The 25,626-nt window shown below is 39.0% G+C and overlaps 1 protein-coding gene across 1 annotated transcript; it reads right to left on the reverse strand.

Moving 5' to 3' along the window:
• Window positions 1-2,285: 2,285 nt before the first annotated feature.
• Window positions 2,286-24,151, reverse strand: vangl2 (VANGL planar cell polarity protein 2). The gene is made up of 8 exons (XM_081359822.1): window positions 23,875-24,151; window positions 14,102-14,356; window positions 13,180-13,303; window positions 11,276-11,883; window positions 9,006-9,142; window positions 8,716-8,851; window positions 6,967-7,210; window positions 2,286-3,684 (listed from the first exon to the last, which is right to left on the reverse strand). The coding sequence occupies exons 2-8, from the start codon at window positions 14,170-14,172 to the stop codon at window positions 3,424-3,426; spliced, it is 1,581 nt and encodes a 526-aa protein (XP_081215948.1). The 5' UTR covers window positions 14,173-14,356; window positions 23,875-24,151; the 3' UTR covers window positions 2,286-3,423.
• Window positions 24,152-25,626: the final 1,475 nt, after the last annotated feature.

Below are 25,626 nucleotides of genomic sequence, written 5' to 3' on the forward strand. Positions count from 1 at the left end.
ACGCACTTGTGAACTTTCCTAAGCACTTCCCCTCGGGGGAATCCCTGCCGCCATTTTGAAGTGCGTTCCACTTCGTGAAGTGGACGAGGGAAGTTTATATGTACAGACCCTCGTTCCCTCGATTATGGCCCTGTCCCAAATTGCACACTCCGGACTTGTGGACTTCCTCAGAGTCCACACTTTGGTGGCGTCATGTAGTGCAGACCTATAGGGCCCTTGGCATGAGTCCACGAGGGTGCATTGAGAGGTATTTTTGGGACAGACTCGATCGTCACGCCGGAAATAATGGCCTGGTTGTTGTTGGACAGGAGAAATCACATTTTTGCGCTCCGACGTCTTATCTCCATGTCCACTACACAGCCTAATTTTACAGTTCTATATTTTGATATTATGCATGCCACCTGGGCATTAGACAATTGATACATCATGCTTATTTAAATGATGTATACAGTTGTACATAATAATACATAATGTTCCATTTGAACTAAGATTACAATTTTAACACATAATGAAAATGTGCATGAGTTTCAGATGAATTTACAGGTTTCAATATTCATACTATGTTTACATATGACTCAGTAAAGCCCTGACATTTGGTTCTATTTATTTAATGAATCATAATGCGATCGTATTATTCAACGCGCTATTATTATGTTTGAGACATCAACCACTGGTCAATGACCGCTTCAAGGGTACAAAGGGGGCGCTGCTGAGCACACTTCAGAGCGTTAAAATGCTGAATGCCTACGGACTCGTAGACTCAGCGAGCACGCGCAATTTAAGTCCACGAGACCGAAAGTCCTCATGAAGTGCGCCATTTGGGACAGGGCCTTTGACTGAGGGAGCGAGTCTACTTCATATACAGTAGTAGGCTACACTTCAGGCACCTATATGTCCCACAATGCAGTACGACTGTGACGTCGTCACAGATCTTGTCAAATCACCAGCACAACAAACAACTCTATTATATATTAATTATATTTTTTTTTAATTTAAAACAGCCCAAGCACACCTATATACATTTGGATGCTGCCAATTCTTAATTCTTAAAGGGAAAAAATAAATAATAAATCAACTCCATAGCTGATTCCCAGTGATCAAGGGCTTATAGTAATACATTCTCTGGTAATATATTAGGATGTTCCAATTCAGCCCACCGCAGTTTCCGCCAGTTGTGGGCACTCGTGCAACGTAAGCAATGACGTACATCCGAGTGAACGAGACAGAGGGAAGTTAGCAAGTGAAGGGCATGCCAATTTTGGACTGGATTGCAGCCCGTAAGGGCGAGTCAATGGGGTATTTAAATCATTTTTGAATAACCTTGTCTTAAAATGGCTGAAAACATGGCTCCATTTTTTAAAAAAATACGATAAAAAAAGCTTTAAAATAATGTTAAAAAAGATAATTCTTATTTTAATTCAACTTTAATTTTTTTTTTCGTCTTACAGGAACCAGGATTCCAAAAGTCTTGAATTTTAAACCTGAATAAATGAAGAAGCCATATTTTAAAAATGTGATTTCTGATGAACAGCCAAAAGTTTTCCGGTTTTAGTTGAAAACTGTGTCATATAACCAGCCCATAGAATAGTTTTATTCGGTAGTAATTGAGTTAAGAACATTAAAACAATTCCTTTTAATGTTCTTAACTCAATTACTACCGAATAAAAATATTTTAGGGGCTGGTTATATGACACAGTTTTCTACTTAAACCAGAAAACTTTTGGCTAAATACAAAAGTATTTAAATGTAAAAACAACTGACGTAAATTCACTAATTACAAAAAAACTTCTGGGATCATGAAGTTTATTTTAAATTAGAATTATTATTATTATTTTTTTTTTACATAAACAGGAGATAATATGGGTCATGGTGAGAAAATGTTCACACTGTCAGGCTATATAAACTTTACCAGTTTATGAATGCTTTTCACTTTAACTTTTAAATTTGTGATGGCATGTATTAGAGGACGTGGTTATCTCGCCTTACTCTCGTCATGTGATGAGTGAAGTCTGCAGCTCGTGCTGAACGGAGCCGAGGCCTTCAGTTTATAATTGTAACGCCCGCAGTCCAAATGAACAATGATTTTTTTAATTCTTATAAATGCGCAAACCAACAGTGTGGGCGATAGGAGAGTAGTGGAGATCTAGACTAAAATAAGCTTTAAAACCCAAAACTAGGGCAACAGGACATTAAAAACCACTGCTTAAAATACTCTTTAAATACAGACTCTATAAACAGACAATCAACTACATATATACTCAAAACATGAGCCAAACTCTTAAAAGTAGAGTCGAGTTGATCTTTTATTTAAAAAAAAAAAAAAGGCTGCAACATTTTTAGTTCTGAAATTATCAATTGGTTTCCACACAATAACTAAAAAATCTACAAATCTCTTTACAACAAACCATTTTTTTAAAGGGAAAATGTTAAAAGATTAGCTTAACTTTCATACAAAATGATAAAAGTAAAAAAAAAAAAGGTACAAAACTGCATCGCCTGTATCCATGCATCAGGCCTAAAACCGAAACGGTCAGTTCTGAAAACCATAACCACCTACATCAGGTCAAATTCCTCTTTCACTGACGTCCACGAGTGTATAAAAGCAGAATGAGTTATGTACAAGATGTGTGGGAAAACTACAGTGACCAAAAGCTGGAGGTCGGTTGAGGACACGGGATGGACGAGGTCATTCGTTTCCTCAAACCACTGGAAATCTGAGTCCGGTCCGGATCCGGCCAGCTCAGTGTGTGTGTGTGTGTGTGTGTGCATAGCTCTGCAGGCACAGGTACAACGATTGGCACACATTCATGTCTTTGTATTTCATGTAAATGTCACACATTTGATTGGTCATGACAGACGCACATACCAAACAAAACCAAACCACGACTGTGTTGGGAAGAAAACCGCGCTCCGGGGAACGGACAGTGAGTTTGCTGGTGAACAGAACAATGTAAACCAATGATATAAAGGCCCCTCGATTCATTAGGATAAAGAATAAAGTACTGCAAAAACATACGACATCTTAAAAACATTCACGACGAGTAGTGTTACAAACATGCTTCTCATGTGCTTTTGATCCGCAATCATTCAATAGTAAAGCACTTGATTTCTCCGCGTTGATCAGCTACAATCTTATAGTGTTTCCATCATTTGTCATGGGTCTTGAAGGATAAACGTGTTTGTGTGTGTGTGTGTGTGTATAGAGTTGCTGGTGCGTCTCGCAGAGACTGATTTGTGAAAGTGTATTTGATCATTATTCACAGCTGAAACGCAGAAGAGTTAGTCAGTCTAGAGTCATCCTGACGGTCTCTAGATCGAAGGAGTTCATGTAGTGTATAAAAAAACATACAAACAGTCGTTTAAAAGTGATATCTAGAAAGAAATGGAGTGGTTGTGTCCCTCTGTCTCTGTCTCACTGTCCTCTCACACAGAGGTTTCCGACTGAAGCCGCATCACGAACTTGTGGCTCTTGGGGTCGATGAACTCCTCGCCCAGGTTGAAAAAGGGGAGGGGCGTCACCGTGACGACCAGGGCGAAGTCGAGGCGCCGGAGGGAGAACACGAGTCCCTGTCGCAGCGCTGATGTCACGGGCTCCTCGCTCACCAGGGTCCACTGGCGCCCCCTGCCGTTCTCACGCTGGTACTGCATGGTGGGACCTGGGGAAAGGTACCGCTCCAGGAACGCCTGGTGGAGGGACGGATGAGAGATTTAAACACCAGTGGGACGGGAACAGATTAAAATGCATGTTGATTAGCATGCTATACTGCATCTACATGTACTTTAAACAGCATTTTGCTAATTCTTTGTACTGGAACAAGTTATTACACCACACTTAAAATTAACCAGTGATGGATTCACCAGTAACGAGACAAAATATAAACTTTTCCTTATACATTCATCATTGGTAAATTATATCCGTATACACAAGTTTATAATAAATAAAAAAAATAGTGATACAATTAATTTAATTAGGAAAAGGACAGGTTTGTGCACTGGCAAAATGCTAAATTAAAATAACAGATAATATATTTATTTATTCATTTAAATTAATCAAAATGATTAGTTAAATAATAATTAATAATAATAAATAATAATAATAATTATATATATATATATATTATATATATATATATATATATATATATATATATATATATATATATATTCTTTACATTTATTTTTATATTCTATAAAATATTTTTGACAAAAAAAACAAATTGTTGAAAATATTTCTTTTGGAAAGGTTTCAATCAAATAAAGCCATTTCCTATGCAATGCTGAACAATATATTACAATTTGAATAGCAGTCCAGAAAATACTTTTCAGATAGGAAATACATACATAGTAGTTATCAGTTATTTCGTATTTTAATTAAATTTTGCGGAACAATGTCTTAAGTTTTGGCAGTTAAAAATGAAAACTAAAATAAAGAGTCAAGAAAGAGATGCAGAAAATCATATTAAAGGAATAGTTCACTTAATAAAAATTCTGTCATCATTTACTCGTCCTCAAGTTGTTTCAATCCTGTGAGAGTTTCTTTCTTCTGTTGAACATAAAAGAAGATATTTTGAAGAACCCACTGACTTCCACAGTATATATATATTTTTTCCAACTATGGAAGTCAGTGGGTTCCCTAAAGAACATTTTCTTTACGAACTCTTTCCTGGTTGCATTCGCACCGCCAGTAGGAACTCTGAAGTGACGTAAGCATACCTGCCAACCCTGCAAATTTTTTTTGCGTATTGACGACGGGGGGGGGGGGGGGGGGGGGGTGGTGGGGGTGTTGGAGGGGGGGGTGTTTTGTGGGTGTTTATTGTATGGGCGGTTGGACACGATGACACACATGCATTATATTAGTGCACTGCATATAATGTGTGCTGGTCAACTAGTCTAAAATTAAGAAACCCCTAGAATACAGTATTAAAAAAAAGATAAAAAAAACATAGGAACATTTTGTACAATTAAGATTAGCTAGTTAATTTATTTTCCAATATCTAATATGATACTAAATCCCACAGGGAAAAGGGCTTATATTTGTGACGTGCTGTCTTTGCATTTGAACATTGCACATTTTAACAGGACATGCACGCATTAGCTGAATAAATGTTAGCCAATACAAACATATTTATAGAAAACAGTTGACAAGAATAGACAGGAGTCCAATAATAGCATAACCAATCACTTATTCTAAAAAGAATCCGACATAATGAGGGCTGTGTTAACAGTAAAACATCCGCCATTTAACAAATTTTAAAAGCACGGATGGATAATACAAAATGATTTTTGACAGAAAAAAACAAAACAAGCAAGAACAAAATTGAAACTTAGCCCGTCAATTATCATTTTACAATGATCTTCTCTCTCTGTGCACGCGCGTCGCGTTTGTGAGAGAGCTCGCGCAGCACTGAGACAACGGTAGCCTACTTTTTAATCCATAAGTAATTAACACACTAGTTTTCATACAAAATAAATATGTAACATAATTAGGTACTTTAGTTATAATTAACACAATAACGTAACACATGAAGGCTACGTTTCTCAACACAATGAATGAATAAATAAACGCCTGTTTCTCCAGACTCGCGCTTATCCACAAATCACAGCACTTTCATAATCACAAAGTTAAGCCATAGCGATTTCAAGATTTATAGTTCAGCATTACTTGAGCATTTTATTATTTGCATGACTGAATGATGTCTTCCTCTTTTCTGAGTGACCATGAATAACTTAACGGAGTATTATAAAATAATCCATGCAATCTGTGTGATCATCGAATCCATAAGATTAAGTTAACTTAACAATCAACTTTCCACATCGACCCCAGGCCGTTTACCTTCAGTCAGAATCAGGAATCAGAAGGACCGTACTGTACTGTCCAGTGTCCACGCTTATGAAATAAGTCAGACGGCGGCCGCGGGAGGTCGGGCGGGAATCTTTATTGTTGTCGATTTTCAGTCTCTTTTTAATGATAGGCTAGGCCTTACGCATTTGTCAATCATCCACGCTTGCTATTTGGGGAATGAACCTAGCGCTATGATTGGTCGAACTTTTCTTATTTTGCTTTAGCTTGATTTGAGGACAGCGTGTGCACAGAGGCGTCACCAGGTTTTTGCGTAGTTTAGAGTGACAAATCGTAGCAGCGTACTTTGATGTCAAAATGCGTATCCGCTACGCAAAATGCGTACAGGTTGGCAGGTCTGCGTAAGCCGTGCTTATTGTCGTGACTTTTATTTTGACGGCGCTGAGGACGCCAGAGCAAACAAACAGCGCTCACATTCTCAGTGTTCATTTACGATCTGTCGAACACGGTATTAGAACTATTATACATAGAAAGTAGACGGTACTTTCAGAGCTCCATCTATCACGGTTTTTGAACTAAAATCGTTCCTAGTTTCTGTGGTGCGAACACGGCAAAATCCGGGAACTTCCGCCAATAGTTCTAGGAATAATAAAAATGTTCCTCTGTTGCGAAAGCCCCTTTTTACTCGCCCTCAAGTTGTTTCAATCCTGTGTGAGTTTCTTTATTCTGTTGAACATAAAAGAAGATATTTTGAAGAACTATTAGTTCTCCTGGTTGCAAGTTCCCAGAACTACCCGGTGTGAAAGCCCCTAATGATGACAGGATTCATTTTTAAATGAACTATTCCTTTAGTGTTACTTCCAGGTTCATTCGTCACACTAGCATTGGAAGTTCATGTTGAGACGATCGCATTGTGAGATACAGTACTCAGTGAAGTCTGCTTATACAGGAGTCAACATTTGAAGTGGATCAAAACATAACTTTCATCAAAGTTATATATGAATTTTGAACAATACCCGTTCTTGTCTTAGGACAACTTTGATTAACTTTTTCGATCCGCTTCAAACGTTGACTACTGTATATTGCAAATATTGTGACATGCACTAAGTTGTGTGAGTATTGCGTGCAGATGGAGGCAGAAGTGTGTCTCGTCTCGGTTTAGTCACCTTGGGCGTCATGTTGTGTGTGATGCAGAACTGCAGGTGGGCGATGATGCTCTCCATGCTGTGGTAGGGCTGCTGGCGGGTCGTGCGCAGGTACTTCTGCATGGCTCGAGCCATGGGGGCGAAGATGGCCTGCGCCGCCTCCCGGGGGTCCATCACCTCGCGCGGGTGTTTGGGGGACGCCGCCACCTCGTCGTCCTGGAGCCGTTTGATATGAGTGAACGCCTCCTCTACTGCCACCACCAGCCTGGGAGGAGAAACACAACTATGAGCTCACGCTCTCCACAGACCAAAGATTGAAGATATAGCTCACCCAAAAACTAAAATCACCCCATGATTTACTCACCCTGACACCATCCTAGGTGTATATGACATTCTTCTTTCAGACAAACACAATCAGAGTTTTATTAAAACATTTCTTTGCTAATCCAACCTTGATAATGACAGTGAATGTCAGTTTCTGTTTTGAAGTCCATCAAAGTGCATCCATCCTTGATTAAAGTGCTCCACACTGCTCTGGGGGGTTAATAAAGGCCTTCTGAAGTGAAGCGATGCGTTCGTGTAAGAGAAATATCCAAATTAAAAACTAGATCAACTAAAATAACTAGCTTCCGGCAGACGGCCGTACGCATCGATTTTCGCCAAAAAAGTCACACTTCAACTTGACGCACAAAGTAATGATGAACACTGTTGCCCAGCCCTGTTTGTTTGAACCGCGAGAGACTCAAAGCATACATCTACATCATACATCGTCAAGTGTGACTCTTGTGGCATAAGTCGACTTGTGTACGGCCCGTCAGAGCCGTTTCGAGCACTTTAATCACGGATGGATGCGATTTAATGGACTTCGAAAAAAATAAACCCATTCACTGCCATTATAAAGCATGGAAGAGCCAGGACATTTTTTAATATAACTGATTGTGTTCGTCTGAAAGAAGAAAGTCATATACACCTAGGATGGTGTCAGGGTGAGTAAATCATGGGGTGATTTTCATTTTTGGCTGAACTATCCCTTTAATAGTTTAACGCAGTGTAACACCGGGCTGGTGTTAGTTGTTGTTAGACTATGGCATGATCAAATCCCTGTTTAATATTGGCCAAACAACATTTAATTCAAATGTCCACTTAATCTTTAGTATTTGGTCACTTCTGTATGATAGAAATGCAACAGCCGCTGTAATTTCTTGCACAAGAACATGTGCACATCAAAACATGCAAACTCAGAGCGAGGGTTTAAACTTTTATTTTGAAATCGCGATGAACAAATTTTTGCGTTCCCAAATGCACGTTACTGGAAACCCAAACAAACAGCGCATGCAGAGACTGAGTGTGTGTGGAGCAGCGTTTACTGTGAACGGAGCTGAGGTACTTTTAACATGTAATCTGCACGCATGTACATAATTAAAGCGTCGTGCTTCTCTGTGGAAAAAGAAAAAAACTGTACAATAGCACTATGCTATATTATGATTGTAAATGGCTTTAATATATCGCGTAGCCTTAGAAAAAGGTGGAACGCGCCACTTCCGGTATTTTACCGGTTATACGACACGGGGAAATTGCAATCGAGGATTTTTTTAAATCGAGGAATCGTGACAGCCCTATTTCCATCTACATTCGGACTAATTCAAAGTTTTATATTTCCATCATTAGATCATTATTGTATGTAATAATGATTTTTTTTCTTTGTTGTTTTGTGAGATTCACCCAGATATTCGAGACTAGTTGTGTTGAAGTGTGTTCCAGGACTCTGACCTGGCCTTGCGCTTGCGGACCCTGCGGTCCATCTCCGCCTCCTCGTAGTAATATTCGTTATGAGAGTTGTCTCTCCGGCGGGCGGCGGCGGCGATCATCGCACGGGACTGGCCCGTCGAGTTATTAGTGCTGTTCTCTGGGGAGCAAAAACAACAAGTCAGAACCAGTGGACAATCAAACACAAATCAAAATCACATTCATCGACAAAGATACTTTGGGAAGGAAAAGAGCGAAAACACAAGAGAAAAATACACGTAAAAAATGGAGAAAGACCATGACATGTCGCATACCTTCTCCCAGAGAGTAGACTTTAAATCCAGACATCTTTTTAGACAGGATGGACTTGGGTAGATTGAGTAAAGCAGGGTTGTAGACTGAGAAATCAGTGTAGTAGTGATCCAGGACCCACACCGCTGCTCGCTGGATACTGAGAACACACACACACACACACAGTTTACAACACCACGATTCTTCACACTTCTGCTTTATTCTGGGGCTTTGTGAGTATTTGAAATAAAACCAATATTGTGATATGGCTTAGGCTTAGTGCAACTATGTTCGTTTGTTTTTTAACGCCGTGCTTCTGTGGCTATTTTCATGGCAAGGCAAATGTATGGTCAAACTGAAGGGGGTGGATTGGAATCCACTGCTGCTTCAATGTATTAGTAAGAAGTGATTATAATCAAGGTATTAATCAATATTTTTTTTTTCCTTCTAAATATCACATGAGTTGGATGACTTCTCTGGAGATTTGACTTTGTTATAGAAGTTACCAGTGTGATTACTGAAATGTTCTTTTCATGTATTCTTTAATGTCAGTATTTGATATTTGAATGTAGTAACATTGCTTGCCTATTTACTATTTACATTACTTGTCCATTGCTTCCAGAAATTAAATAGGGACTGGTTTTGTGTTTGAGAAAGGTCTTCAACATGTTAAAACACATAGGGGTCATTGAAGTATATAGTTTAAGGGACCATTTGTCAGTTAAATCCTATAGTTTCCATTTATACTAAAGTTTCCTATCCTGAGAGAAAGAACTTGTTATCTTGATGATTTGAGATGAGACTCCTGTTTATAGTTAGAGCCTGGCCAAATCCAACCCTGGAAAAGCTGTGTGTTGGTGTGTGTGTTAGTCTTCTTGCTTACAGGGTAAGGAACCACTGGCATTGTTGGAGATTGACTGAGTTGTTGTTCGAGACATGCTGGCGCTCAGCAACCCAAATCTGCGACCTGGAAGGTCACGACGTGCCTAACTTCAGGGTCCGAGTGTCAGCGGCATAATCTATGGAGATATGCTTCTGTCTATCTGTATATGTGTGGAAAATTACTATGTTTATCAATTTCTTGGCCAATCAGAATCATTCAGCCTGTAAACAATGACGTAGCTTAGGCCTTAGAAATGGTATAACTGCTGTGATCTGTGTAACTGTAAAGGGGGGTGGCCTACGAACTCCTGTGTGAGTCTTGAAGCTGACTTCTGCTGATGAAACTGCAAACTATCTTCAGTAAAACTTTTCTTCAATTTTTTTTATAATTCTGACTCCGGGTCTTCTTTCAAACATCTGGTCCATGGGTCCTAAACTGTTAACACCTAACAAAACTATATCAGGTGTTTACAATTTATTTTTGCTAAAAACTTTAAAACTATATTTGGTTTAACTGTTAAAAATGTCTTCAAAAGAGTAAACTGAATAAAAAGGGTGATAAATAAAAAGAATGATAAAGAGTTTTGCTCAGTGCGATCATCAAACACCAAAAGCTATGATCTGAATAATGCATGCGCTGCACATTTCAGAGTGAAGCGCGGCGCTGAGTTCATTCACACGAGAGCTGCTCATTATATGTGATCTAAGCGGAAAAACAACATCTCTGCACCGGCTCTGAGTTTGGGTCGCTTTAACGGCATTTGGAAAAACAACATGTGACAACCATCTTCACAAAAGCTGTGAATATTTTCTCTGGTTATATGGCATTTATTAATTTATTATCAGAATAATGTATCGGTAAGGGAATGGGTTGTGATTTGTTGTATTATTGAATTTTAAGAATGCACAACATATCGGCCGATATATGTTTGTTTATAATGTTATCGGCCTAATAAGAAAATTTGGCTGATATATTAAAGCCGATATATAATGTATTGTCTCCTTCAGCTGAGATGTGCACCATTCAACATGATGGTTTTGAATTGCTCGAAATATGATTGATATCATTTCAAAAAAGGAAAATACAGTTCAGTGCAACATGCAAATCTCTCATATCGGCTACATAAAATTATAATGAGAACATAATTGCGTGCTTGGAACGGGGATTTTAATGGTGAGACTTCTGTTTTTGTATCACGTTCCCAAAAATTATATACAAATTTGGATTTAGATTTATCGGCCAATATATCGGTTATCGGCTTTCAAATAGAGAGTTATCGGTATCGGCCAACATTTTCATATTGGTGCATCCCTATAATAAAGGAATAATAATAATAGTAAATGAAGACACTGTGCAATGATCTGCAACATGTACAGTGAGTTATGGCCTGTCCTCGGTCAGCGCTCTCACCTGAGGTGTCCCACGTTGTAGAAGCGGCTGGCTCCGTCGGTGGTGCGGACCACTTTGAGGCAGAAAGCCGGCCTGAGGTGCCTCACCTCCAGGAGCACGAGCGCCAAATACTGGATGAACAGCAGCGCGTCCACCAGCGACACGGCGTATCCCACAATGCCCCTGTAGTCGCGCTCTCGGGGCTCCAGCACCCTCACGCCGTAGAACAGCCAGTACGACGCCACGAAGAGGAAGACCAGCGCCATCAACAGGCAGCGGAAGACGAAGAAGCGCGGGAGCGTGGCGCGCGGAGGCCGGAGGAACAGAGCCCAGGACGAGATGAGGAGGACCAGGAGCTTGAAGGCCAGGGACACGTACAGGCCTTCGCAGGGCGTCCCGCAGGGGTCCAGGGAGTCGCGCCACAGCAGCTGAGGCAGCAGGAGGAAGGCCAGGGGCGTCAGGAGCGCAAACAGGCCCAGAATGCCACTCAGGACGGGTCCCGCGAAACGACGGCACTCCAGGGGCGAAGAGTCCTCAAGCTCTTTCGACGCCCGTGTGAGGTCTTCATTCGAGACGCTGTGCTCGGACGTCCCGGTCACTACGGTCGTGGTCTCGCCCCAGTTATCATCCTGACGGGGAATCAAGAGAGAGTCTGTGAGTGACAATAACACACTGAGGGCAGCGGGAACATCTTAGATATGTTTTTAATGTTGTTTATGTGTCTATGTGGTGTTTTGAATACGCTTTAAGACAAATCATGTGTAAATTCATAAGTCGACACCATTGCTGAGTATTTCCTCCTTAAAACTGCAGTGAACCAAAGACAGTCTCAAAAACACGCTTATAAACGCTTTGTTTTCAGTCTAAGTCCATAGTAATCGATTGTCGAGTTCACGCGCGTGATCATAGGTAACTAAACCTATGCGCGTGAACTCGACAATCGATTACTATGGACTTCGACCGAAAACAGGATGTAAATACAGGTATGTGCGCTGGCTGAATTAACATCACTTTTATTCATATCTTTCACATCTACTGCAGTCAGATTCACCCGTGTTCACGCTGAAGGAATCATCTAACATGGCTGTGCACTTGTAATGACACATCAAGGATGTTAAGAGGCTAAAAGCAGGTTTAAAACTTGCCCCATTGAAGTCAACAGGGTGCAAATTTTAAAAAGAGGATAACACGGTGTAGGCAACACCGATTTTTGTCGTTGTTCTCTGTACTGACAGCACTCCAAATTTACAAAAAAAATGAGCTCAATGTTAAAATTGTCCGGAGTTCTCCTTTAACTACAAATATTTATTTTAACTGAAATACAGCTTAAATAAAACTTAAATAGTTAACTTAAACAGTTTAAATAGTTGAAAAACTTAAACTTAATGAAATTTAGAAATGTTGCCCATGTTGGCAATAAACTGAAATACGTATAAATTGAAGCACTAAAGTTATTAACTTGGAAAAAAATAAAATAAAACTGAAATAAAAATAAATGAAACTTAAATAGCAATATTTAATAATAATTATAATAATAATAATAAAAACAAAATGACAAGCACATGACAAAATTACTAAAAATTAACTAAATAAAAAATAAAAGCTAATTTAAAACATTAATTAACTAAATTGACGCTGGAATGAGTTTGAGTTATATATATATATATATATATATATATATATATATATAGCAAAAACACTCCACAATTAAAATCAAGAAAACAAGAAATTACATTCAGCATGAAGAAAATGTCTGTTTTAAGGAACAATCAAATATTTGCACCATTAAAAACAACAAAATGACAACAAACTCTATAGCTGGCCAAAAAGAAAGAAAGGTGTTTTTAAAGTAGATTTGCTGTGTCCTGAAGTTTTACTTTACTCTTCTCCCTGTAATGCTCTCGAAACACATGTTTTGCACTGACCCGGTCGTCTCCGCGTGTGGACTCGGCGTCCAGCAGTGGCTCTCCGGGAGCCTGGATGGTGACGGATTTGTCTGCTCGACTGCTGCTGTCTCGGCTCTTAGAGCGATGTCTGTCTCTCCGGTCCCTAAAGACACGGGACACAAGTTACTTTATACAGCACTGGCCTTCACAACCAGCAAACACACGGAGCCACTAAAGCCGTCTGTACACTGCAAACGAAAGAAAGAAGCCTCTGTTGACATTAAGGGTGGGAGATATGAGATAGGAGTAGTTTTATTTTACGATAACTATATCACAAGATACTGTAGTTATTTTTTGCTTTAAATATTTGATACTACTGAAAATTCACAAATTTCAATATCACAAAAAACGATGCAAGCTTGTTTCCATCACTGAATATAAATATAAAAGGTAATAGCAACTATCTTATGATTCGGACTTCTTTCCTAAACAATGGCAAGTTTACATCTTGCAATTCTGACTTTTTTTCCCCAGATATAAACTCGGGTTATAAAGTCCAATTCTGAGGGGAAAAAATGCATAAGTATGTTTTTAAATGACCATTTACCAATACCACTGAAATTTCACCAATTTCAGTATCACAAAAAAAAAAAAAAATATATATATATATATATATATATATATATATATATATATATATATATATATATATATATATATATATAGTAGCTTGTTTCCATCACTGAATTAAAAAAAAAAAAAAGGTAATTGCAACTAACAATTCTGACTTCTTTTCTCGCAATTGCAAGTTTACATCCCGCAATTATGACTTTTTTTTCTCTCAGATCTAAACTCGTCCAATTCTGAGAGAAAAAAACAAAAAAAACAACACAATTATCTTTTAGCTACAATTTTTAAATTCCAAACAAGCTCCCATAAAAGCGCTGGGATTTGCGTGTACCTGTGTTTGCGAGAGCTGCGTGAATGGGAAGACTTGTAGGAATATCCGGAGTACTGCGACTCGTTGTCCATGTCTGGGGCCGGTGGGCGGGGTTTATGGGCCCCAGCTCCGCCCCTGGAGCGCTCGGTGGATCCGCCCAGCTGAGACTTGCGCTCAGAGATGGATTTGGACGACAGAGACAGTGGCAGCTTCAGCAACTCCACTTTACTCCTGAGAGAATCTATCTTGGAGGCCGGCAGACAGGAGAGGACGGACCTGTGGGGGAAACTCTGACAGATGAGAGGAGTGCCAAATCCTGTACTTAGGCAGGATTAACAATTATATGCTTTTTAAAGGGACACCAGGCAAGCCTGAGTGTTTTTTCTCTACGAAGCTCCCCCTAGTGTCTGGTAGTAAATGCTTTCAAACACTCTGTCGTAAAACTGAACTGTTGTCCCTCTCCCCTCGTCACGAGCAACCCAGCTGATCAGCTGTCAACCCAGCTGATCAGAGGAACCGGCTATTTCAAAACCAGTTAACGTTATGTCTACCGAGGCAAGTAAAGCAATATTTTATTTCCAACTGATGGCGATTTTTTTTTTTTATTGTGTTGTCATGCATACTAGTATTTTTACCGTGATCGAACGATATGAACGAGGCGATCTACTGCTTTCGTGTTTGTTTGTTTTTGGGAGAGTGGGCATGAGCATAAAACAATATATATATATATATCGGAGGCTAATATTTGTCTAAAGTTATATTAGTAAGGTCTATAAGTTAATCTGGTAGAATGACGGTAACATCAGAACGTTTTTTCTAGCTCGATCATGATATGTGCAACATGTTTATTGCCTATTATCAGACGCGCTGACTTACTGACATAAAATAAAAGTTCAAGTTACACAAATAAAACCGACAGAGGAATGGCCAAACAACTAAAGAAATCAAACGTGTTTGCTATGACAATGCTAACATCAAAGTTATATCTAGCGTACTAGTAAGCCCGTAACAGACAGCGATCATAATAAAAACCTTTACAGACAATAGCAAACATCCTGAGGTCACAATTACTTGAAATTTAAATATTAAACACAGTTTATTCCAAAGATACTTGCAAGTGCAACAGCAACAGCAAGAAGGCCAGGTCAGCATCCGTTTTGCAGGCTTCTGTTTCTCTCAGTTCTCCCCATTCAGATTTCCTCGCTTTCTGCTACTTTTTTACAGGCTCAGCCATAACTCAATCTATCGTTGCCCTTTGCTTATAGCTAGCCGGTGCTTGAATGGGGGCGTGTACATGTGCAGTGCCGTCAAGCAATTTGTTACATCGCGAGACCTGATATCACGCGATACTTCCTGACGGCGAGCTTCGCAAAGTTCCACTTTTGCAAGTGAGTTTTTTCCGCTCTCGGGCACCAGGGGGGTGCGAAACCACCACCATTCAACCCGAAATAAGTAATATAACCATTCCACTGACTCCAAAGCTGTTCAGTTAAGGTTAAAAAGTTACTTAGAGCACCTTTAAACATCATTCAAGAATTACAAAAATATAAAAGAAATCTATATATAAAAAAATAAAATAAAACACTGGAGGGAAAAGCCAATTCACTTTGTAATTTTTTTTGTGCAATTTTTACAATTGTAAAAATTGCCATTAAAAAAATTCAGTTAAACATTGAAGTGGATAAATTTATCATCTGATAATAAGACTATGATTGGAAACACATTTACAGAATAAATCCCTCAATGCAATAAGCAAAAAAAAAAAAAAAAAGTCTTGCCTTAACAGTGGATGTGATTGGATACTATATTAACCAGCGGACCAATGGCATCGCAGCATCTCTAATGTTGGTTTGGTGGCTCTGAAACGCCCGAGTCAAAGTGTGTGAACAGAATGATTTGGTTTAATTCCCTCCAGAATCGTCTCACGACTGTGTTCCCGAACACCAGCATCCGAACGCAAGAGAACATGACAGCGTTTGTGTTTCGTCTGACGCTCTGAGACACACTCATTTATGATGGAGGGAAAAAGAGCCACAGTTTCTCCCCGATTACAACCACTTTCATTTTATTACTGATATTTTGAGCCAGTTTCCCAGGAAATGAAGATTTTGTTTTCTTGAACACATGGGATGGAAACACTGCTTTATCTGCAAATGTTATATGCGATATTCCAATTTTTCAGAAGTTAAAATTGCAACTTTGGATGAAACAAAGCTATTAATAAGACAATTTAGTGCCAAAACAATATAGCACCTCAATTATATTTGTATTTTGGTTTAAAAGACTATAGTTATATGCAAAACATGTAAATGCCGCGGATGGCAAAGAGGAACACTCCAAGAATTATAATAGGGATGCTCCTATATGAAATATTTTGGCCGATATCAATAACTCCTTATAGCCTGTTTGTAAGCCGATAACCGATATATTGGCCGATAAATCTAAATCCACATTTATAAATCATTTTTGAGAGCCTGATTACAAAAACAAGTTGCACCATTAAAAGCCACGTCCCAAGCACACAATTATAATAATGTTCTCATTATAATTTTATGTAACTTATGACTTATATAACTTATTTTCCCTTTTTTAAATGATTTCAATCATATTTCAAGCAATTCAAAACCATCATGTTGAACAGTGCACATCTGAAGTGTCTCAGCTGGAGGAAATAATACATTATTTATCGGCTTTAATATATCGGCCAAATTTTCTTATCGGGCCGATAACGATAACATTAAAAATGAACGTATATCGGCTGATACGGTGGTGGCCGATATCGTGCATCCATAAAATATAATCTAAATTGATTTTACACATTACACATAACATTATTGCATATAATAGCCGCTTTCCGACCGGAGGAACCTTTTCACAGTTCCTAGAACTATTGGCTAAAGTACCCGGATGTCGGCGTGTTCGCACCGCAGGAACTAGGAACGATTTTAGTTCTAGGAACCCCATTTGTAGGAACTAATTTAGGTCCTACTTCAGAGTAGGGTCTAAACCAGCACTATAGGAACTACCCGTGACGTTAGTGTACGCTGATTGACCGAACGCACGTGGAGCACCAGCACCCGCCATTTTTAAAACAGCTAGAATGTAAACACACAGATTATAGCCTATATATTTACTCCATAAACTAACTATACAAACATGGAAAACAGTGATAGATGGGTCTCTAAGGCCACGTCCACACGAAGCCAGAGCTTTCCCTATCCGATATTTTTTTTTCCCCGTTCAAAAAAAAAATTCCGTAACCACGGCGTCGTCTCAAGAAATATCTGCGTACACACGAAACCACTGAAACCGACTCAAAACGATGTAGTGTACATGCCAGACCAGTATGTGGCGCTGTAATTCTGCCACAGACATACACTAAAAACGGAGAAGACTTAAAGCATGCGCATAAACCTTGCGCGCTGTATACAACAATAATATTAGGCACAGTAGCTTCTTTTTTTCTTTTCTTTTTTTATCAAGAACTTTGTTGAACAATATGAAAAACCATAAATGGCCTGGTGCAAAATATGAGTCACGATATTCGATAGTTAGCGGACGCGTAAAGCTTGCCACAAAGAACCGGCAAAAGTAATCATTATGAATGTGTCAAATGTAGCAAGGAGACATTTTAATTGTTTATTAATAAACTATTTTTTTCTGTGTCAGTCTCGGCTAAAGATGTTGACGATGCAGACTCGCCACCTTTGCAGTATTGTGAACGTGCCTATAGAGAGAAAAGCACATTTCATACGGATTACATAAGAGAGTTGTCTGTTTCTTTTCGTTTTGAATTGTTTTGTTTAAAAGTGGACATTTCAAGCTTTCTATAGATACATTTCTGAGTTTCGGTTCATTTATGAGACAAGCTCAGTTCACGAGCAATGCAAATATCGCGCCAGTGCCTCCATGTCCTGATTAAATTGTCTGCTATATTGGCAATTGGTTGATGAAACACTGATTAAAATTAAGATACAATTTATACAAAACGAAATTCACTTTAAAGAAAGGTTTTATACAAAACAAAACTTAATGTGGTCAAAATTAGCCTATGTCTCCCGATATATTGCGCATCTTATGATTACATGCTGTTCACTTTTCATATAATCAACATAGATCAAATAAAAAAAAAAAAACATATTATTCACGCATAAATATGAAACTAAATACATGTTCTTTAATGGCTACAACACGTAGGCCTACAGTACAGAGAAATTTAATGTCAGAGTGGAATTTGAGCGAACGCCGTTTTACCGGTGATCATGAGAGGCAGGGTGCACCGTTTTTTGAATAATAATCAAATAATTCCCAGCGATCGTCGAATATTATTTTTTCTTGAAACGCCCATTCCTACAAAATGTCTTAATCAGACAACAGACAAGCATCATAGCATAAGAAAGAAAATATAAATAGGCCTAAATTTAAAAAAAAAAAAAAATGAAATAAAAATACATTCAAGTAGGCCTAAATAATAAATAAAGAAATTAAAGAGGCTCAGTAGCTTCTGCAGCACGAACACAAGCATGTAGTCGGCAATTGTTGCTGTGACTTAGCGGTGTCTGACTAGTTGACACTTGGTGTGATGACATCATCGTTTCACAAAATGTACGGATTGGCCGTACACACGAAAACGCAAGGGCGGCGTTTTCAGATTTATCCACCTTGGGACCCGGTTTCAAAAAATAGCGGTTTCAGTCTCCGAAAACGCCGGATCCGTGTGGACGAAACGCCAATACGATAAAAAATTTATACGTATACAGTGAAACGCGTCTCCGTGTGGACGGGCCCTAAACCTTTATGCTGAAGAGAACATCCAACGCAACTTTGAGGGGACCAAGCCTAACTTGATTATGTTTATCTGCCCAGCTAGCAACACTGGACTTCAACCACACGGCATAGGCTAATAACCTTTTTTTCATATACTGTCTACTTTCTATAACAGTTCTATCTAATAAGATATTAAACAGTACTGTTAGACAGATCGCTAACTAATAAACACAGAGAATGCGAGCATTGTTTGCTCTGGCGTTCTCAGCGCCGTCAAAATAAAGGTCCGTTGCGCCGTCAAAATAAAAGTCACCGTGCTTACGTCACTCCCTTACCCCTCCTACCAGTTCCTATGGCCACTTGGCCAGTGCGAACGCAAACAGCAAAACCGAGTTTGGGGGAGAGTAGTTCATAGAACTGTTTAGAAGTGGACAGTTCCTAGAACTAAGTTCCTGTAACTACTTGGTCGGAAAGCGGCTAATGTTAGCACAAACACACATCTCGGACACGTTTCACGAGTGTTCATCTGCAATGCGTCTCCAAGACATTTCCCAGCAGATGTTAAATAGACATCTAGAAAACGTCTTTAAGATGTTTATGATTTAGAATGCAAGTAAAAAATTTTTAAAGGATGTTTACCAGATGAACTGCTCTTTAACTGACATCTTGGAGACGTACGTGTGCCATCAGGGAAAGTTATCACATATTTTCATCAATATCGCGCAGCCCTAATTTACACACATATTCAAACCCGAAACCCCACATTTGACCTTTATGTAAAAACGAAGAGCCTTATTCTTAAAACACGGGCTTGGGAAATTGTTCTTAAATCATTCTCACCTAAATCGTCTCATTCAATTAAACGCAACAATTTGGGCAACACACAATTTCACACAGAAATTCGTTCTGCTCACACACTGAATGATGCCCATTGTGCTCGAACATCTCACAGCAATATACGTACATAATCACATTCCTAATCATTTTAAAATGACTTCAAGTATGTTACTGAGACAAACAGGTGACATGAACACACTTCTGTAATGCTTTAAGAACATTAAAACACTTTTTGTGACTAAGCTCCGCCAAAGCGTCCTGCACAAGGACTTCGGCATCTCCATAAAAACCCCATTACTCAGTCACACACACACACACATTCCCCAGCCATCGCCTGTCATCTCCACAGCAACTGAGCTTGTGTGTTACTATGGGAATGAATGCGAGGGTACGCGTGATGGGTCAGACGGGGGGTGTGTTTCTATGGCCGTCTGACCTTTACACACACACACACCCCGATATGAAAGTATGAAACTTAAAACAATATTAGGAAATAACCGTCTATTTCCGCATGGTTTTATGCAGAGTTGTTTTGCTCGCTCTAAAGTAACAGCTCGATTCGATTATCTAAATTAGAGGCGGCACTGCGGCATCTATTTTCGCTCACATTTCTGTCTCCTAACAAGACTCATGTGAGACGGGACGAGACAGACAGCGTTTCTTCAAGCACAAACACACATGCTGAGTGTGTGTGGGCCGTCAGGAGTTGTTTACGGAGCTGATAAGACACCATTTGTCCAGGACGGATTCGGAGCATGTGTCACCCATCAGTCTGAGGAGGAGCGACACACACACACACACACACACCATATCAGTTCTAGCATTCTAGCAACTATTTTTGGTTTTTTGATTTCAGATAATCATTTTATGCAACAAGTCAATAGTTCGTAAGTTTATTAATACAGTGCATTTCACACACATTAATTCAATTTAAATCAGTTTAAGCTTGGTGTTTTTAATAAATGTTTATAAGGAATACAACTAGAATATATGTTTATTTTATACTTGTACTTTTCATTCTTGTTCTGTATATTACATTTTTTGTGGAGTTAGAGGAACTAAAATAAAGTTTGTAAGACCAGTACTTTACATTATATCTGAATATGCTGCTAATAAAATGTGACTTGGACACCAATGCGACTTCGCTTTTCTTTTTTCCTTTCAATAACGCAACTTTGACCCAGTACGACTTATGTTCCCATCTGACTTCTTTTTTCACCATAAAATATGGTAATTACTTGCCTGGCTTAATCAAAAGTACTGAAAGAATTGTTCATGAAATTATAAAAGTGTGAATCAAGTTCCTCAAGATTCCCACAATTAGACATTTTCATATTCACTATTTTTTAGTCTTTAAGGGTTAGATCACCCAAAAAATGAAAAGTCATTCTTTACCCTCATGCCGTTCTAAACCCGTAAGACTTTCCTTCATCTTCTGAACACAAATGAAGCTGTTTTTGATCAAATCAGAGATATTTCTGCCCCTCCACAGACAGTAACACCACTAGGCTACCACTTTCAAGGTTAAACCACTGGAGTCACATGGATTACTTTAATGATGTCTTTACCTTTCTGGGACTTGAAAGTGGTAGTTACGTAGACCGTCAATGGACGGACAGAAATCTCTCAGATTTCATCAAAAATATCTTCATTTGTGTTCAGAAGATGAACGAAAGTCTTACGAGTTTGGAGAGACGATGGTGAGTAATGGATGACAGAACGTGCATTTTTAGGTGAACTATCCCTTTAAGTTGTGATCACATTTACTGTCATTCAGGAGATTTTTTCATAGTCAAATCCAGTCATTTCAATAGGAATCCACACAACAGGGAAATTCGTCTGAAGGCGAAAGATCCCTACACAGATTTCACAACAGTTCAAGTTGTTTGAGCGAATTCACCACATTAACAAAACAGAAAGCTGCTAGATTATAAACAATGGAGCATTTCTGCTCATGAAATTTCACTAATGTGACCACACCTGGGACAGAGCTCTGAACACTTTCGTGTTTACGTGGGAACTGCTCGTAAACGCTTCAGCTACAGGTGTGATAGTGGAACAATCTAACACACACACACACAAAAAAAACATACAGACTAGATAAATCAATGTAGAAATGTTGGCTGATTATTATGTCATGACCAATAGATAATAGGATGGACAAGAGTGAATATTCCCGTTTTAGAAGAGAAAACTAATGTCAGAACAACATAATACACAGAAGTAAAGATTAGTACTTGATATTGACTGTGCATAACAACTAAAAAAATTAAATCTGCACCGTGAGACAGGTTAAATTAGCAGACAGACCTCACAATCTCAAGAGGTCCACGAGACCAACACAAGCGTCCACATCCTACAAGATACTGAATCTGAATCCAGGACAGCACGACTAGGTTTTGCACCATAGTTTTACTGTAAAGCCCCAGAAGTCCATCTGTATTCAGTGTGGATGCGTTCGGCAGCTGCAGTAATGCGTGTGTGAATGTTAGGCGTGGCAGCTGTGATTTATGAACGAAGACACCGGTCCCAGGTGTGTATTCTGCCTGGATATAGTTACTCATTATTCCAGGTCTCAACTGACCTATTTAAAAAACAACACAGTTGAACAAACACACATGCTCAGACGCCACAAGACACATTACAGGCACTAAATGAAGCCTAAAATTCAACTACACTGCACTTTCGTTTATGAAGGATCAAAACACACTGTAACGTCAAAATGTTTTGTCCATTGCGATCATGAGCGTCCATTGAGTGTTTTAATCTAGTTCTCGGGTTACAGTCTCCTTGGAGACGGCACATGAGACATCTGAGCTCATCGCACCGCACGGGCCTCAAAGCCTCGGACTGGCGGCGTCAATCACCCCCGCGTGACATGCGCGACACCTACGGCACCCGCGCTTACGAGAGGCCGAGGCTTTCGGGCCTTCATGCGACCGCACTCTACGTGACACAGTAAACTAAATACAACTAACAAAATTAAGAAGAAAATTGTTTTTTGTATACGTTCTGCATACAAGTAAAAAGTTTATACAACAAAAACCCTATTAAAAATGGTATCCAGTACGAGCATTAGTTATTGAGGTCTTGCTTGAGAGCGAAATGCAAACAATGACAAATCACTTCTAAACCGCGAGTGCACTGAAAAATACGAGTTTGATTTAAATTTATGCACGTATAAGATTGAAATCACTAAGGTCAAATGCAAAAAAGTATGCATTAAGAGTTCAGTTTCGAGGAAAACGTTTATAATTACAGATACATTCATATTACCCAAAGTTACATTTATGGGTTGTGGAAATGTTTTATATTACTTTCACATTACTTGCATTGTATTATAATCAGCACTAAATGTAACAGCAGCCAGTGAATAAGTATTACTAGCGATGCTCGAATGGCCAACGAGTCATTCTTTTGAACCGGATCCTTTCAATCTACGATTCGATTCGCTGCCTATTCGTAAACTGCTTGACTGCGAGCGTGAAGCGGGTGACATGTTGGAATCATAAACACAAAAACATGTCAAAATAACAATTAAAAACAGTTAAATAAAAGTAAACAAAAAAGTAACAAATACAAAGCTTCTGGGAGGGTGACTCAACCGAAGCGGGATATGAAACGAATCGATTCGCAAAAGTGAATCATTACGTTAAACATCACTTTATCGAGATATGGCTAAACAGCAAAACAACTTACTTTCGATGTAATACTATTAACTGTGCTTACAAACAGAGTCAAAACATAAAACGTCCTGGGCTGTAACCGGGAGCACCTTTTCTTCCGATCGGGCGCTTTTGTGGATCTGAACACAAAGAAGAGTCCGACAGAAGCTCTGAAACAAACCCGCATTCAAACGCCCAGTTCACAGAAAACAATGAAAGCGAATCTTGAGGTTCATTTCCAGTGTATTTAATCGCAAAGTCCACGGCTAACTGTTTAACTTTAAACGTTTGATGCAACACCAGACTGAATATAATAGGTTGTCCCGGTAGAAAACAATCCAAATGAGATATTAACGATACAAATGTTTCAGAAACGGAACTATAATTGCTACTCTCTGCATCGCCTGTAAGAAACATGCAGAACGCACTTTCGCGCGTGTCTTTGTATCTCTTTTCAACAGAAACAATAATCCACACGATACAAAAAAGGCAGAAAGAAAAATCCTCTTTTCTTGATAAACTCACAGTTTGCAGACGAGTAAAATCCTCTTCCAGTTGTTTTAGAGCTCCGGGTCACTGGATGTGAATGTTCTCCGGCCTGCGGCTCTACTCCGCGTCCGCGTCCGTGTGTGTTTTTTTTTTTTTTTTTTCACAGAAACTCACATATTTCCGTCTCCATTCAAGCCTGAGCTGAAACACGCCCCGAATGAGCGCCCGACTCGAGCCGAGGACCGAGAGCCGAGAACAGAGGCTACACTAGACCTCCCCCATGTTCCTGCTCCGCCCTCCGCCACCGGTCTACGGGAACACGCTCAGGTCTGCGACAGGACAACATATTATATTTCAGAACAACATATATATTATGTGTGTGTGTGTGTGCAAATCAGGAATGACCTTGTGATTGGAACATATTTGCTATTATTATTATTAATTATTTGAAATCGAAATGACCAAATGTTTGGAAAATATGTTATCATTTTTATTATTTTGAAATTGAAATAAACTAATGTTTGGAAGATATTTATTATTATTATTATTATTATTATTAATTTATTTGAAATTGGAATGTCCTTTTGATGATTTGATGATTTTTGCAACATAGGCCTATATATATATATATATATATATATATATATATATATATATATATATATATATATATATATATATATATATACAGTGCCCTCCACAATTATTGAACCCCCTGGTAAATATGATCAAAATTGGCTGTAAAAAATAAATCTGCATCGATTATCCTTGTGATCTTTCATTCAAAAAATGTGCAAAATTCTGACCTTTCATTGAAGTAAAAGAATTGAAAGTGGGGGGAAATCACATTATGAAATAAATGTTTTTCTCCAAAACACGTTGGCCACAATTATTGAACCCCTTTTATTAAATACTTTTTGCAATCTCCTTTTGCCAAGATAACAGCTCTGAGTCTTCTTCTATAATGCCTGATGAGTTTGGAGAATAACTGACAAGAGATCAGAGACCATTCCTCCATACAGAATCTCTCCAGATCCTTCAGATTCCCAGATCCATGTTGGTGCTTCTCCTCTTCAGTTCAGCCACTCATCAGGTCAGGGGACTGAGACGGTCATGGCAGAAGCTTCATTTTGTGCTCCACAACAAATTTTTGTTTTGATTTTGATGTTTGTTTTGGATCGTTGTCCTGATGGAAGATCCAACCACGGCATATTATAAGATTTCTAGCAGAAGGCGTCAGGTTTTGATTTTTTATCTGTTGATATTTGATAGAATCCACAATGCCATGTATCTGAACAAGAAGTCCAGGACCTCCAGCAGAAAAATATGCCCACAACATTAAAGATCCAATGGTATATTAAATTGTACACATGGGGTACTTTTTATCCTTGTGTTCACCAAACCCATCTAGTGTGTTTGCTGCCAAAAAGCTCTGTTTTAGTCTCATCTGACCACAGAACCCTGTGCGGTTTGAAGATCCAGTCGTGTCTGACAATTACATTTGCTGGAATTTGTTTTTGGATGAGCGAGGAGGTTTTTTTTAAACCCTCCCAAACAACATGTGGGGATGTAGGGGTTGTTTGATAATTTTTTTTTTAGGCTTTCTGACCCTAAGACTCAACTAATCTCTGCAATTCTCCATCTGTGATCCTTGGAGAGTCTTTGGCCACTCAAACTTTCATACTCGCCGTGCATTAAGACAGTATAGACACACGTCCTTTTCCTGGCAGATTCATAACATCTTTAGTTGGTTATAACTTCTTAATTATTGCCCTGATGGTCAAAATG

Source organism: Scardinius erythrophthalmus (genome assembly GCF_964197995.2).
Source record: "Scardinius erythrophthalmus genome assembly, chromosome: 2".
Classification (NCBI taxonomy): Eukaryota; Metazoa; Chordata; class Actinopteri; order Cypriniformes; family Leuciscidae; genus Scardinius; species Scardinius erythrophthalmus.